This window comes from Lactuca sativa, chromosome 3, assembly GCF_002870075.4.
Source record: "Lactuca sativa cultivar Salinas chromosome 3, Lsat_Salinas_v11, whole genome shotgun sequence".
Lineage (NCBI taxonomy): Eukaryota > Viridiplantae > Streptophyta > Magnoliopsida > Asterales > Asteraceae > Lactuca > Lactuca sativa.
The window spans coordinates 109196074-109211813 of NC_056625.2; the positions used below are offsets into that span (position 1 = coordinate 109196074).

Consider the following 15740-nt stretch of genomic DNA (forward strand, 5'->3'; position numbering starts at 1 on the left):
CCACCATAAATGAACCCACCAATAAATTTAACAGAACTTGAGCAAATTATAGCACAAATAATCACTAAAGCTCTAGCTAATTTCACAGCATTTTGGAAGAAATCAAGGTGGAATTAGAAATAATAATGAAGGCAATGTAGGATCTGCCAAAACTTGCACCTACAAAGACTTCATGAACTATAAACAAAAGAACTTTTATGGAACTGAAGGAGTTGTTGGTTTAACCAGATGGATCGAAAAGATAGAATATGTCTTCTAAATAAGTTTATGTCTGAATGATTGCAAAGTACGATTTTCAGCTTGTACTTTTTCTGATGCGGCATTAACATGGTGGAATAGCCATCCAGATACGATGGGAATCAGTACTACAAACTCTCTGAATTGGGAGTATCTAAATATGATGGTAATAGAAGAATACTATCCTAGAGAATAAATACAAAATCTTGAACAATAGCTATAGAACCTAACAGTGAAAGGTTCCGACATAAACGCTTATACCGCCAAGTTTAATGACCTTGCCATAACGTGTTCAGGACTTGTAGCCCCCGAAATACAAGTCCTGCCAAGTGATACATCTGGGCTCTAGCGTCAGACCCGCCGAGTACATTCATTAACTATGACTATCCATTCCAACCATATCACACAGATTCAAGAAGCTCAACAGGAAGCTCTGAAGGAAGAAAATAATAAAGATGAAGCCTTACGGGGAATGGAAAAACAATTTAAACTCAAGGATGATGGAACTCATTATTTTATGAACCAAATTTGGACACCTAAATTTGTTAATATTAAGAGCTTAGTCTTGGATAAAGCTCATCGATCAAGGTATTCCATTCATCCAGGTTCTGATAAAATTTATTTAGATTTGAAAAAGTTGTATTGGTGACCAAACATGAAAGTTGAGATTGTCATTTATGTGGGAAAGTGCTTGACTAGTTATAAAGTTAAGGAAGAACATCAGAAGCCCTCAGGTTTACTTCAATAATATGAAATACCTAAGAGGAAGTTGGAACAAATTTCAATGTATTTTATCACAAAACTACCCAATACACCTAATGGCTTCGACTATATTTAGTTAATTGTTTATAAACTTACAAAATCTACTCACTTCCTACCAATCAAAGAAACAGATAAAATGGAAATTTTAACCAGAACCTACCTCAAGGCAATCGTCAAATTGCATGGGGGCAGATTTCTATTATCTATGATAGAGATAGTATATTCACCTCATAATTTTGGAAATCGCTACAAAGATCCTTGGGAACATGTCTGGATATGAGACCAGCTTATTACCCACAGACCGATGGTCGAACAAAAGGGTTATTCAAACTTTAGAAGATATGCTCTGAGCCTACATGATGGACTTTGGAAATGCATGAAGAAGTTAGAAAGAACGTCAACACGACATAGTGCAGGAGTGTGTGACACAGAAATTGAATAGAGATCCATTACTTGTTAGCCAAAACAATGTAAACGAGAGTCGAAGATCTCATAAATATGAATCCATCGATATAAAGACAGTCGAGAACAGAGTTCGAATGAAGGAATTATGATTTTTGAGTTGTCCTTTCAGATGTTTAGGGGTGATTTAAGTCATAAAAATGGGATCTTAGACATTGGTTTCTTCTCATGCATGATCTAGGTTGTCTTAATGGGTCAAAAAGCTAGGTTTTTTTTAGTAAGGTCTTAATAGTCATGCAAAACCATAAAGTTGGAAACTTTATGGTTAAGATCACCTTTTAGGGTCTGGATCTGGATTTTGGACGAAGGTGCTTAAGGATTAAGCACTTAATGGGTTGAGTTGGTTGGCAGCCGTGTACATTGGGCGTAGCAAAGGGTACATTGCGAGTACGTGCTCAACCACTTGTTTGTGGTCAAACATCTGGTACGTCCCGCGTACCTGTTGAGTACGTCCAACATACTTACTAATTCGACTCGGTTCACTCAGTTGACTTTGACCTGGATTTTGACTAGGGTTTGACCTAGTGGTATTTTAGGTATTTTGATTTGTATGTTGCAATTATTGTTACTGAATTCATTAAGTTGACTGGCAGAGTTGATCTCAGAGCGGCGTGCTATTTAGTTTTCTCATATGTCTGTGAGGTGAGTTTTCTCACTGTATCCATGGGTCGAAGGCAACAATCTCGGTCCATTATTGTGTTATTTAGGCTGATAATTGTTGTGTGGTTTACATGAGTTTGTATGATAGGTTGAATAAACCCTAGGGCGGGGCCCACTATCGTATGTTTGGTTTGTAATAGACCCCAAAGCGGGGCCCACTATTGTATATCGGGTTGAAAGATACCCCAGGGCGGGGCCCATATGTGTTGATCGGGTTGAAATACACCCCAAGGTGGGGCCTATATATGTATATGGGTTGGTTAAATCCCAAGGTTAAGCCCAGTTATATGTCTTGATATGTGATACATTGGAAAACTCACTAAGCTTTATGCTTACAGTTTATGTTTATGGTTTCAGGTACTTCTGGTTCGAAAGGGAAGGGTCCGACGTGATGGCACAATATCCTCCCCTCATGATTTTCGTATTTTGAATTATTATACTCTGATGTTTTGAATATTATGACTTGGTGTTTGATTTTGAACAGTTGATGAATGAATTGATAAACTTCCAAATGAACATTTTTATTACTATTTTTAGGATGTTACAATTTCTAGAGAAATGTAAGGTAACTTATCTTAGAATCCTATAAAAGCATTATGTTCCTAGTAATTCTCGTATCCATTTGTTACATTCTCCATGAGAGTATTGATTCATGAAACCTAATAAATTGTCTATCTCATGAGTTACTTAAGCAACGGTTAGGTCATATACAATCAGGATTATTCTAGGCATAAATACACTTGAAATCAATACAAAATCACCTAATTTATCTCAAAATGGTGAAGTGGAAATTTATACAATTCAACAATAAAAAAAAAAGTAAAATTATCAGCTAACAAATATAACAATATTGCTAAACTCTCAATAAATCAACAAACATTATGAAATTTATTAAATCATATTTATCAACCCTCAACACTTAAAACTTATGTTTATACATGAAGATAGACCTTTTTTAAAAGTTACACATATTTTCAAATTTTAAAAACCTTCTTGTACTTCATGTTTGAGAGACTCCCTTGTTCCTCCTTATTTCAAAAAGGTATTCGATTTTAGCTCGTCACTACATTGTTATAAAACGGTTTGTTGTAAGCATATTATACATGCTTCTCAAAGTATCATGGCTTTCAATTTTAGTGTATTCAATTATGTTAGGGATTAATTCTCTTTATTTTCAATTTTAGTCTTTTATTTCATATTTATTTCTTTCACAAAATCAAATCTAGAGAAAGGTAAGGTAACTTATCTCAAAATCATATAAAAGCATTATGTTCCTAGTAATTCTCGTATTCATTTGTTACATGCTCCATGAGAGTATTGATTCATGAAACCTAATAAATTGTCTATCTCATGAGTTACTCAAGCAACAGTTAGGTCATATACAATCAGGATCATTCTAGACATAAATACACTCGAAGTCAATACAAAATCACCTAAGTTATCTAAAAATAGTGAAGTGGAAATTTATACAATTCAACAATATAAAAAAATGAAATTATCAGCCAACAAATGTAACACTATTGCTAAACTCTCGATAAATCAGCAAACATTATGAAATTTATAAAACCATATTTATCAACCCTCAACACTTAAAACTTATGAAGATAGACCTTTTTTAAAAGTTACACATATTTTCAAATTGTAAAAACCTTCTTCTACTTCACTGAGAAACTCCCTTGTTCCTCCTCATTTCCGAAAAGGTATTCAATTTTAGCTTGTCACTATTTTGTTATAAAACGGTTTGTTGTACGCATATTATACATGCTTCTCAAAGTACCATGGCTTCCAATTTTAGTGTATTCAATTATGTTTGAGATTAATTCTCATGGTTTCCAATTTTAGTCTTTTATTTCATATTTATTTCTTTCGCACAATATTTCTAGGTAAGATAACTTATCTTAGAATCCTATAAAAACATTATGTTCCTAGTAATTATCGTATCCGTATGTTACCATGAGAGTATTGATTCATGAAACCTAATAAATTGTGTATCTCATGAGTTACTTAAGCAAGAGTTAGGTCATATACAACCGGGATCATTCTAGGCATAAATACATTGGACATTAATACAAAATCACCTAAGTTATTTCAAAATAGTGAAGTGGAAATTGGTGCAAATCAACAATAAAATAAATAAATAAATAAATAAAAAGTGATATTATCGGCCAACAAATGTAATAGTATTGCTGAACTCTCAGTAAATCAACAAACGTAACGTTATGAAATTGATAAAATCATATTTATCAACCCTAAAACGAATGCAAACCGGCAAAATCTAAGCAAATAAAGAGACAATAAGAGAAGATAAGGAGATTTTAAGACCTAAAACTAACCTTGTTGATGCCCGATGAAGAAGGAGGAAGCAGTTAATTGTAAGATTTGAGGGTTACTGAAATCCATCAGGGGAATCAATTAAATTAAGAAGTCAATAAGCCACATAATCCCATAATCGAAAAGCCAAAGCGCCAAATATAGAGACTACTACATGAAGAAACCAAAAAGATAATTCGTGCTTACATGTACAAACGAAGAAAGTTTAAAAGCACTGATGAAGGGTTATCTTTTTTCGTTGGATATAATTTGGGTATGTTCTAGAGGTTCAACTTTAAACTGAAACCTAAAGATAACCAATATAGCAAGAACACTTCATCTGATTATAGTGATCGAATATTATTTGGGTATGTTCTACGAGTTAACTTTAAACTTAAATCTAAAGGAAACCATGATGATGGATATAGACATAGACCCACTGAAGAAATCAACTAAGGAAGACAAAACTGACATCAATTAAGAGCATTTGCTGCAAAAAAACACTCCCCATAAACTAATTAAAGGGGTCATTTGCAAGATGGGTGTGTTCAAAAAGTCTGAAATATCGACTAAAAAACCACGAACATATGAAAATGGTTGATTTGCTGATATTCTTGAAAAAGAAGAAACAACTGCGCTTCGAGACATGCAAGAAAAGATCGCTTCATTGTAAATAAATCAAATATGAAATATCATGACAAACATAAGGGAAAAGAGAGACGCAACATCTGGCAATGAAAGCTGAGGTGGCGAAGGTGAATGAAGCCAACACTATTCTTCGTTTCATAATTGTAAGCACTTATATTATATAAAATATATATAAATAATATATACAATATATAATAATATATAACATAGGCCCAAAGGCTAATATTGGGTTATGGGCTTTTGAATTAGATGATGATATGATATATTATTATCATGACTCGTTTGTTATCTTTGTAGACCTAACTGAATTTTATTCCGGGGAGACACTTTTGGTTGTTGGTATTTGTGAGATTTTGATTTTTGAAGATGGGTGAAGAAGGACAAGTGATTAGTTGTCACACCGTTGATGCATGGAATCAACATCTTCAAAAAGACAAGAACAAATTGGTACGTCATTTATTCTAACAGATTACTTTGTGTTAAATCTATCTCTATGAAATTGCATGATACATTTTACGTGAAAACGTTTGTGATTATTTCGTTTTTTACGTTGATTTTATGATTTATAGTGATCCATTCAGATTTCTATGTCATTCATCTTCATCGAGGTCGATTATGATAATATGATGTATGTTGTTTTGTTCGGATTAGGGTGCTTAACGTCTAAACAACTCGATTTAATGACTGATTGAGACAAATTATGATGTATAAATATTGGAATAGAATATAGATCTAATTATTCATGATCAGCAAATGTGATATGTGTACAGATAGTTGTGGACTTTGCTGCTTCTTGGTGTGGACCTTGTCGGGTTATTGCTCCCTTTGTAGCAGAATTGGCTAAGAAAATGCCACATGTTACCTTTCTCAAAGTTGATGTCGATGAGTTGAAGGTAAAAAGTAAAAATAGGTTACTTTACTATTATAAAGAAATCTTACTCCCTTTTTTTGCCTTCTACAAAAGGTTTTAGTTTTTGTTGTGATGATTCAAACTTAATATATTTCTATTATTTATGTTTCAAATGGTTTTTATATATGGTGATTCTTTTCACATTGTTAAAGTATAATTAGTCATCAAAAGGAAACAAGATAATGTCGAACGTGGTTCATTGAACTTGGACTAAAAAATATGCAAAATTCAAACTTTTGTTGGTGTTGCTTGTAAAAACGATGAAAGAACGACATTTTAAATCATGTTTTTGTTTTTTCAATGTAAAGAAATCAACGTAATTGAAAAACAAACAAAAAAAACACTATTTTCTTATACCAAAGTAAGTGATTTGGCAGAAACATCAACACATCAATATATAGTCTTTTTTGGCATTCTCATTTGGGAAAATGTCACAAAAGCTTTTATATTTTGTTCTTTTTTCCATAGAAGCCATTATTGAATCTTTACATGAGATGAAAGCATTTCAGCTTTTTGTTAATTTTACCATGAAAACCATTTCAGATTTTAAAATACTGTGTTTTCTTTAGAAAGTTAACAAACCTCAAATGAGTTCAATGACTTTAGTAAATGTTACAAATTTCTCTGGTGGCTTTAATGAAAAGTTAACAAATTTGAATGGCTTTAGTGGCCAATCTAGAAGGTAAAAAACTTTAAGATGACCTTCAATGGAAAGTTTAGCAAATTTCAATGGCTTTCATGGACTTTCTTCTTTAAAAAAATAAGAACTTTTCATGACAGATGAGAAAAATATAAAAGATTCCGTAGCATTTTTTGTTATATATATACAATTTCTATATAAACAATTATTCTTAATTTTTTTTTACCAAATTATTCTTGATAATTAGGTTGTGTTCGGAATTATTTATCCAACTTTTTTAGATCGTAATCTTTGTCAAAACAAAAAGTAGCTTATAAGCTAATTTTTTTTAGATATATTCAAACTAACGTTTCAACGAGTTTATTGAGTTTTTTTTTAATTCCAATCTTCTACATGCCCTTTTATGTTATTTAACATATTTCGGCTAGTTTACTAAATGGTTTTTTATCAGCTTACAACTAACTTTCCAGCTAGTTTGTCAAAGATTAGCCTTAGTGAACCACTCATTTAATAGCAAAGTTTGCTATTCAAAACATTTATACTCTTTAGAAATTATCTTTCTTGTAACTATACAGGTAATTGCATCAGACTGGGGTGTTGAAGCAATGCCAACCTTCTTGTTCATAAAAGATGGGAAGAGTGTGGGCAAAGTTGTTGGAGCAAAGAAAGAAGAACTTCAACAAACAATCATCAAACACTCTGGTAATTCAAGTACTAGTGCATGATGATGATGATGATGATGATGCATTGTGTTCAAAAAGAACCAAAATTACTCTTCTTTTTTTCTCTTTCCATTCAACTTAGCATCTTATTTTAGAAGATGCATAAACACTTATTATCATCCTATGTGTTTCTTTCAACTTCCATTTGTTGATTCAAAATTCTAATAGAATAACATGCATATTTTTACCTTAGTGCAAAGCTTTAATAATGTTTAGACAAAGAAAAACATTATATGTTAGGCAATTTTATGGTTTTAACCATGTATATTGTTTCTTTTTCCAATTTAACCAATTTGACCTAATACAATATACCTGTTAATTAGAAAATTACTTGTAATACCTAGTATAACAAAACAGGTCAAAATGGTTAATTTGGAAAAGTGTCTCGAACATTTACGGTTTTATTGAAAAAAAAAAGTAAAGTTTTAGTGTTTAAACCACAAAAGTTACTAAAATATAATGGTTTTTATGTAATTTGTGCATACATTTATGTAAAAAAAAATGCCAAAAGTGCATTCCAACAACAAAAATATGGGATTCAATTGTACAAACCAATTTATTCCTTCCTAAATCACTCACTTTCACTATAAAAAAAATCAACTCCTAAACAAATAACCTAATTCTAGGGATTCATCTTATCTCCCATTACAACACTTACACAAAACACACCATGACAAAGTATCTATATCCTCCTCTATTATTGTACAAATTGGTCAACAACATTAATAAAGACTAAATTCTCACTCCAAATTGTTGTTAGTTACTTGTTATTGATCTTTTCACTAGTGAAACCTTAGTGGGGTCCCCACCAAGTTCTTCAAAAATCACCAATAAATTATTTTTTGGTTTTAACCAAGATCTAGGCACATGATACCTGAAACAATAATAACTAATTTGTCAGTAAAATGTTATGATTTTTGATTCATCCACTTAAAACAAGGCGATTTGACTTTTACACCCCTCGTTTTAATTGAAGAGAGAGAATCATGATGAAGGGTATAAAAGTCAAAACATAAGTGGAAAGGTGTTACCATCTTTGGGTTGGTTGACCACATCCGAGTTGACAAGTCAACGGGCGGTAGGTCCCAGCATAATGACACCCTTGGCAATTACCAGAAGCAAAAGTTGTCCAATATCTTCCTATGCTTTGACCATTGACCCATGCTTGACCTTTTCCCATACTATTCATGTCAAGAGCCAATGGTGAATCACCCTTAGGTGCATTGAAGTAAGCCTGCAATTATTGACGAATTTGCCCTTGAGTTTCAAATAAAGATTTGTTTTTTCTGCTACCCTTTGTAAAGTTATGAAATCTTTATTAAAGTATAATAAAGATTTTTGACCATTGACATACCTTATGCCATGTTAATGGTTGCTGTTTTTGGGTGATTAAAGAATCTTGAGTCCATGTGACAGAAGATGTAGGATTTGAGGAGATGAGATTCATGGACTCTCCCTTTAGACCAACCTGTACAAAAAAGATTCTTTAAGAATGATGGAATCATGGAAGGAATGGAATGGTTCATTCCATAGAATGAAACGGATGGAATGGAATGGATCATTCCTGAAGAAATGTTACATCATGGAACAGAATGGGAAATTTCAATATAACCCGTTTTATTTGGAATATGAATATCCAAAAGATACTAATTTTATTATAACTTATTGGGGTTCTATGAGCTTTTATTACATTTAATTTTTTATTTTGTAAACGAAAGTTTGTTTATTATAATTCAAAAAATATGTATAGTATAGTTAGAATTATATGTTCTATTATTCTATCTACATATAATATAAAAAAAGTTAATTAACAAAATGGAAGGTATCAAATTCCTTCCGGAATGGTCAATTACATTCCATCAAACAATGGAATTAACAATTCCATTCTTCTTTGATTCTAACCTTGTAACTCCAGTTGACCCATGACAAGTCCCATTTCCCTTTGTCAAAACCATACAAAGCCACTGGACCTAAAACTCCAGTCTCCCATGTTTCATAATGTCCTCCCATATTCTTCACAAAATTAAAAAAAAAAAATTAAAAACTTTTTCCTTCCAATATTTATATAAATAAATAAAATAAAATAAAATAAACTAACCGGTAATCCCATGGCAACACTAAGTAGTGCAATTTTATTGATTCCACCATGTAAATTAATCTTTTCTTTATACATAACTTTCCTATGTTTTCTTGTTCCAAAACTAGAACCTAAAAACACTTCAATTATTAAATAATTGTTTTAAATAAATAAAAAAAACAATATCCCAAAAACAAACCTGAATATTCTCCATTTATAAACACATGAAGAGCATGTCCCCTTGATTGCACCAAAAGCTTTGGAAGCTCTCCTCCATGCAAAAAAGATTCAGATGAATCAACATCAACACTGTAAAAAAAAAAAACACATTTTATTAAATCCAAACCAAAAAAAAAAAAATTTAAAAAAAATTCAAAATTGGTTTACTTTACCTAGTTGTATACCAAAGATAATCACTAGTATCTCTTGTAATATTAATTTGTTCTAATAAACCCATTGAAGTAATTATAGAACTTTCATCAACAATATTTAAATCTTCATTATATGTCTCCCATGAAAACATATTTGAATCACTCCATAACATCTCCATTTTGGTTGATTCAACTCCAATCTGTGACAATTTTATAAACTATAATATAAAAAATTTATATATAAAAAAAAATTGTAAACTTTATAAAAAAAAATACATACTTTGGCTGTATTAAAAGCAACATTTTTGCAATCAGGTAGGATACTAATAGACCAAGGGGGTAATGTATAATGCACATTATTAAATGTCACTTTTGCAGCATTATTCGGATCATAATTTGACAAAAAAGCTGCACATTGTGATTTAGGAGAGAATACATGAGCCTGAAAAAAAGATGTTAAATAATTAGTTAAATAGTTTTTTTTTCTTTTTTGATTTATTTAAATGAGAAAAAATAAATAAATAACCTGTTGGAGGCTTCCTAAAGAGGTGATAATAGGATCTGATGAAACTAAAGCAAGCTCACATTCCTTAATGACTTTGTGAAGCTCTTTTAAATGACCATATTTTGGTTGCCTGATTAAACCTATAAAAAGAATGAGCAATATACTTTCATTCATTTGTTTATTATAAAGTTATAATTTATAATAAGTCATAACATATTAAAATCTTACTTTTGCTTCTTTTAATTAGATTTGTTCAAAGTATAATAAGAAATTGGAAGAAATGAAAGTAGGATGCTATAAATGTAAATATGTAATACACAAATAAGTGAAAGTAGGTTGCTATTTATTGCATTTTAAAGTTTTAAACCTCACCATATTCATCAAGTGGAGCATCATAATCGTAACTTGTAGTGATGAATGGGCCTCCAGAAGAACGACCAAAGTTTGTGCCTCCATGATACTATTTTCCAATATTTAAAAAAAAAATGTAAGAAATAGAAATGTATTTTCATTCATTTATTTATTATAATTTATTGTAGCATTGTATTGTAAAAAAATAAACCGAATTATAACAATGTCATCTAACTTTCATTGCTATAATTCACTAGATTTTTCTATGTTTCAATAAGAAGAAAAAAAATGTTGCATGAGTAAAACGAACCATGTAGTAGTTAAAGAACGATCCGCCCTTTTGTATGAACCGCGCAACGGAAAATGCCAAATCTTGAACCGGTCTTTCATAGACCGGACCACCAAATTCCGTGAACCTGACAGAATACAGAATACTGTCATACTGTCTGTATAAAGTGTTGTCTGGATAAATAATGTTTAAATAATATTTACAAAAGTAAAATTGCACTTAGGGAATGAAAAGGGAAAAAGTAAATTTTGGAAAGCGTGACTTTTTTACCTTTTACTATTAAGTTGTCATTTCTGTATTAAATAAAAAAATAAAAGATAGAAAATTATGTACCATCCACTCCAAGCCTCGGTCCAAATTGTGGGTTTGTAAGGCTTGTTGGGTGAAAATTCATCGCAGTAAAAACCGTTGCACGTGTTAATCTTCCATAAAAAAAAAAATAGTAAATATTAATCATTAATTTTATAAAGTTATATATATATTGTTTTAAATTATTTTTACAATGGGATCGGGGGCATCATCTTGTTTGCACATGACCCATGGGACACCTGTCCCCAATTCTACAACCATATTTGCAGCCCAAGTCATGTAGTTATGTCCGGCACCTCCATATGCCTTTCCTACCGATCCATATTCATTTTCAATCTGCAAAAAACATTTAAATAATTTTTTAATCGGTTTAGTTTAAGGAAAAGGTAATTACCAGGAAAAAGAAAACATTATATTTGGGGTAGTTTTGTGGCTTAACCACTTATAGTCCAATATTGTATTTTTTTAAAAAACAAAATATAAACGTTTCAAACAATTTTCCAAAATAAACCATTTTGACTTGCTCTATTACATTTGACAGGAATTTTACCAAACTAACCCTCAATGTCAAAATGGGTAAGTCTATGTTTGGTACCCCATAACTAGCTTATTTTTTTGCTTTTATAGGTTGTCATGTTTGGCAAACCAAAAAGTAGCTTATAAGTTAGCTTTTTATAAAGCTACTTAGGTTGCGTTTGGCGATCACAGCTAGCTTAGTTTTCGAACTTTTTTAAGTTGTTATGTTTGGCTTACTAGCTGAAAAGCTGTTTAAATAAAAAGGTAGCTGATAGTTGAAAAATTAGCTGATAAGACATGGTGTTTGGAAAAACCAGCTGAAAGATATAAAACGACATAAAAATGCATTTAAAAGAATGTGTTTCTATAATTAATTAAAGGGTATATTTGGAAAAAATTTTAAAAAACTCCTAAAAAGCTAGTCTAAATAGTTTTTTTTTAAAAGTTAGCTTATCAGCTAGTTGTGGCGCGCCACACACAATCTTAGACTAGCTTTCCAGGAGCTTTTTAAAAAAATTTCCAAATATACCATTAATTAATTATGAAAAACATATTTTTCTAAATGTCATTTTATGTCATTTTATATCTTCCAACTAACATATCAACTAGTTTTTACCAGCTTGCTTATAAGTTATCAGCAAGTTTTTCGGTTGTCAAGTAGTTTTTCAGCGGGTATGTCAAACATAGACTTAGGCTATGTTTGGCGTACTAGCTAAAAAGCTAGTTGTCAGCTGAAAAACTAGCAGATAGCTGAAAAGCTAGCTATTAAATGAAAAGTTAGCTGATAAAAAATGACGTTTGGCAAAACTAGCTGAAAAGCTAGCTGAAAAATATAAAATGACATAAAAGGACATTTAAAAAACTATGTTTCTAAAATTAATTAAGGGGTATATTTGGAAAATTTTTAAAAAAACTCCCAAAAAGCTAGTCTAAGTAGATTTCTAAAAAGCTAGCTTATAAGCTATTTTTTGGCTTGCCAAACATGACAACTTAAAAAAAAACTCGAAAAATTAGCTAGTTCATCAGCTAGCTGTGTCGCGCCAAACATAGCCTTAGACTAGCGTTCTCAACGAGCTTATTGAGCTTTTTTTAACTCTCTCAAATATACCCTTTTATGTCATTTTACATATTTCTACTGGCTTATCAGCTAGTTTTACCAAACCTCATTTTTTATTAGCTAGTAGTAGCTACCGTTTGATCTTTCTAACTAATAGCTAATTTTTCAGTTAGTCCGCCAAATAGCCTAAATTGGAAAAATGTCTTAAACTTTTATGGTTTTATCAGAAAAATAAAGTATAGATGATTACCAAAATTGACCGTGAAATTGCCCAAAATGTAATAGATTTTCAGTAATTCGGCCACACAAAAAAATTGAATTTTCAAACAAATGTTGAAATCAAGATTATGTAAAAACACACTAACAATTAAAAAAAATGGTTATTATACCTGTGAAAGAATAATTGGGCCTCCTTGAGATTCAAACATCTTTTCACTCTTCATCAAATTCACTATCTTCTCAGTGAACCCTTTCATTGCACTCTGCAAAAAAAAATTATAAATAAAAAAAATTAAAATTCATTTTTATGCATATATTAAACAAAAAAAGAAAGAAAATTGTGACCTTGAATGGCTCGTTATCGGTTCTGAAACTAATGCCGGGAACATACTTCAACCAAACTGGAAATCCTCTGCAAAAAATAATTTTTAATTATTTATAAAGTAAAATTGAAAATGATCCAAATATTTTGACACATGAATTTTGGCATTAAAAAAAAGGAAATCTCCGGAAAAGTCCCAATATTTTACCCTAATTTACGAAAAAGTCTCAAACTAAAATTTGCTTACGAAAAAGTCTCAATTACGGTAAAAATGACGATTTAGTCCTATTTTCCGATTTACCGGTTTTATTACTTACTCGGTTTTAATAAAGTCCCATTATTTTACAATAATTTACGAACAAGTCCCAAATTATTGTAAAATAATGGGACTTTAATAAAAATTATCGTAAAATAATGGGACTTTAATGAAACCGAGTAAGTATTGAAACCAATAAACTGGTAAAAAAGGGTCAAATCGTCACTTTTTCATAAACCAATTTTACTTTGGGACTTTTTCGTAAATTAGGGTGAAATATTAGAATTTTTCCGAAGATTTCCTTCTAAAAAAAGGTAAAACATAAAAAAAATACCCAAAATTCCATTCTGCACAAATATAAGGTCCGATTCGAAGATGAACATACATCCCTGCTTTTTTCACTGTCTTCAAGAACTTCACTAGATCATATCGCCCTTCAAAATTATACTGAAATTTCACAAAAGCAACGAAAAAAATAATTAAATAAATAAATAAACCTTAATTTTGTATCATAAAATTGCAAAAATTAAACCCATAAAAAGAAAAAAAAATAAAATTAAAATCAAAGTACATTGCCGGGAGACGGCTCATGAACATTCCAAAACACGTAAGTATCAATCACATCAAGCCCTCCATCTTTCGCCTTCTTTACAAGATCTTCCCACATCTACAAACAATTTCATCAAAACCCCCCACAAATTCAACTTCATTAATTCCCACATTTTCCATCGATAAATTAAACAAAAAAAAAATCGTAAAATGTGAATAGTTTTTAGGGTACCTCAGGGGTGCTTCTGGTGTAATGTATGGAACCAGAGATGAGAATTCTTCTTTCGCCATTGATAACAATGGCTTTGCTATCGTAGGTAACACTGCATTCGATTATTTCAAAACCCAGCTGAAAAATCATCAAGAACAATAAAACCCATTTGCTTTCCATGTTTTCCGAAAGGAAAAATCTCAAATTACGAAGAAAAAGTGTTTACAGAGAGAGAATGTGTGTTTGGGGAAGAGGAAGAAAGGGGCTTTTTTTGTCGACAGAAAAACACCATTTACACTGAGATCTAGAGCTTATGTGAGTGTGTATATATAGATATAGTGTAGTACAGTGTATGTAACTATGTCACTATGTATGTATAGGTGTATACGCATTACATACATGGCGACATATACATAATGACTTTCAATTGCTGACAGAGGTCGAGAGGCTTTCTTGACTGCGTGACAGCAACTGGGTACCCTTTGTTGTAAAGCGAGTGTATAAGACGACAGGTTGAAGATACATTATTAGATTTTAAATGATAAAAAATAGTAAATGGAGAGAAATATAATATTATTTATTTTTTATTTTAATGAAACAAGGGTCAATCAAATGACCATATTTTAAAATACTTATTATAATATAATTAAATGAATTGTTGTTTTATATCGATAAAATATTATTGGACCGAATTATTGTCATATAAGTTCGATATTTGTTTTTCTTCGAAGTAAAATAAGATAATAGACATATTGATAATCATGTCAATATCATATGGTATACTCACTCATACACTTATTGTTAGGAAGTAAGCTGATAAAACACAAAACCATACACACACAAAGAGATTATTTATGTGGTTCGGTTAAGATGACATACATCTACGGATAGGAGGAATATTATTATTCAAGAGTTCTCAAATAAGGATTATAAGTAAAATTTCACAAAGATTCGCGTAGAAGTCAATAAATGACTACCAAACATTCTTATTTATAGACTACGAATCAGACCTAAAACCCTAATGGGTCAAGCTCATTAATCCATAAGCCCATAAAAGGAGTCAACCAATCATAATCTGTCATGTAGCTACTTCTAGAACCTTCAACATTGAGAGACATTGCATGATCATTAGCTACACACATGATAGTGCATCATGATAGCGCATCCTCCATCATGATGACGCACCATGCAATTTAGGGCACCCACTTCAAGTACCTTCAACTTCATAGCATCCTTGGACAACCTTAAGCACCCCTAGCGTACTAACAACTTGAGTGGTGCATCAAGAGCCACAATGATGCACCATGAACCTATGTGGCGCATCATGATGCTTAAGTGGCACATCATGATCATTAAT

General features: G+C 31.3%; 2 protein-coding genes across 2 annotated transcripts; one reads left to right on the forward strand and one right to left on the reverse strand.

Annotated features, from left to right (window-relative positions):
* Window positions 1–5386: 5386 nt before the first annotated feature.
* Window positions 5387–7520, forward strand: LOC111898054 (thioredoxin H-type 2). Its single transcript, XM_023894000.2, has 3 exons — window positions 5387–5526; window positions 5850–5972; window positions 7205–7520. Exons 1-3 carry the CDS (start codon window positions 5446–5448, stop codon window positions 7352–7354), a joined length of 354 nt encoding a protein of 117 aa, XP_023749768.1. The 5' UTR covers window positions 5387–5445; the 3' UTR covers window positions 7355–7520.
* Window positions 7521–7837: 317 nt separating this feature from the next.
* Window positions 7838–14860, reverse strand: LOC111897359 (beta-galactosidase 3). Its single transcript, XM_023893317.3, has 18 exons — window positions 14405–14860; window positions 14195–14290; window positions 13958–14070; window positions 13391–13457; window positions 13216–13308; window positions 11446–11589; window positions 11278–11366; window positions 10966–11071; window positions 10677–10764; window positions 10326–10444; window positions 10080–10241; window positions 9821–9999; window positions 9628–9737; window positions 9450–9559; window positions 9254–9364; window positions 8706–8819; window positions 8383–8585; window positions 7838–8225 (listed from the first exon to the last, which is right to left on the reverse strand). The coding sequence occupies exons 1-18, from the start codon at window positions 14561–14563 to the stop codon at window positions 8108–8110; spliced, it is 2181 nt and encodes a 726-aa protein (XP_023749085.1). The 5' UTR covers window positions 14564–14860; the 3' UTR covers window positions 7838–8107.
* Between the last annotated feature and the right edge of the window lie 880 nt (window positions 14861–15740).

Coding starts and splice junctions, on each gene's coding strand:
- LOC111898054 (XM_023894000.2), top strand. CDS start 5,446: ATGGGTGAAGAAGGACAAGTGATTAGTTGTCACACCGTTGATGCATGG. Junction 5,527..5,849: donor AAAAAGACAAGAACAAATTG/GTACGTCATTTA, acceptor ATATGTGTACAG/ATAGTTGTGGACTTTGCTGC. Junction 5,973..7,204: donor TTGATGTCGATGAGTTGAAG/GTAAAAAGTAAA, acceptor GTAACTATACAG/GTAATTGCATCAGACTGGGG.
- LOC111897359 (XM_023893317.3), bottom strand. CDS start 14,563: ATGGAAAGCAAATGGGTTTTATTGTTCTTGATGATTTTTCAGCTGGGT. Junction 11,590..13,215: donor GCCCAATTATTCTTTCACAG/GTATAATAACCA, acceptor TGTTTTTTGCAG/ATTGAAAATGAATATGGATC. Junction 8,226..8,382: donor GGTCAACCAACCCAAAGATG/GTAACACCTTTC, acceptor TTATTGTTTCAG/GTATCATGTGCCTAGATCTT.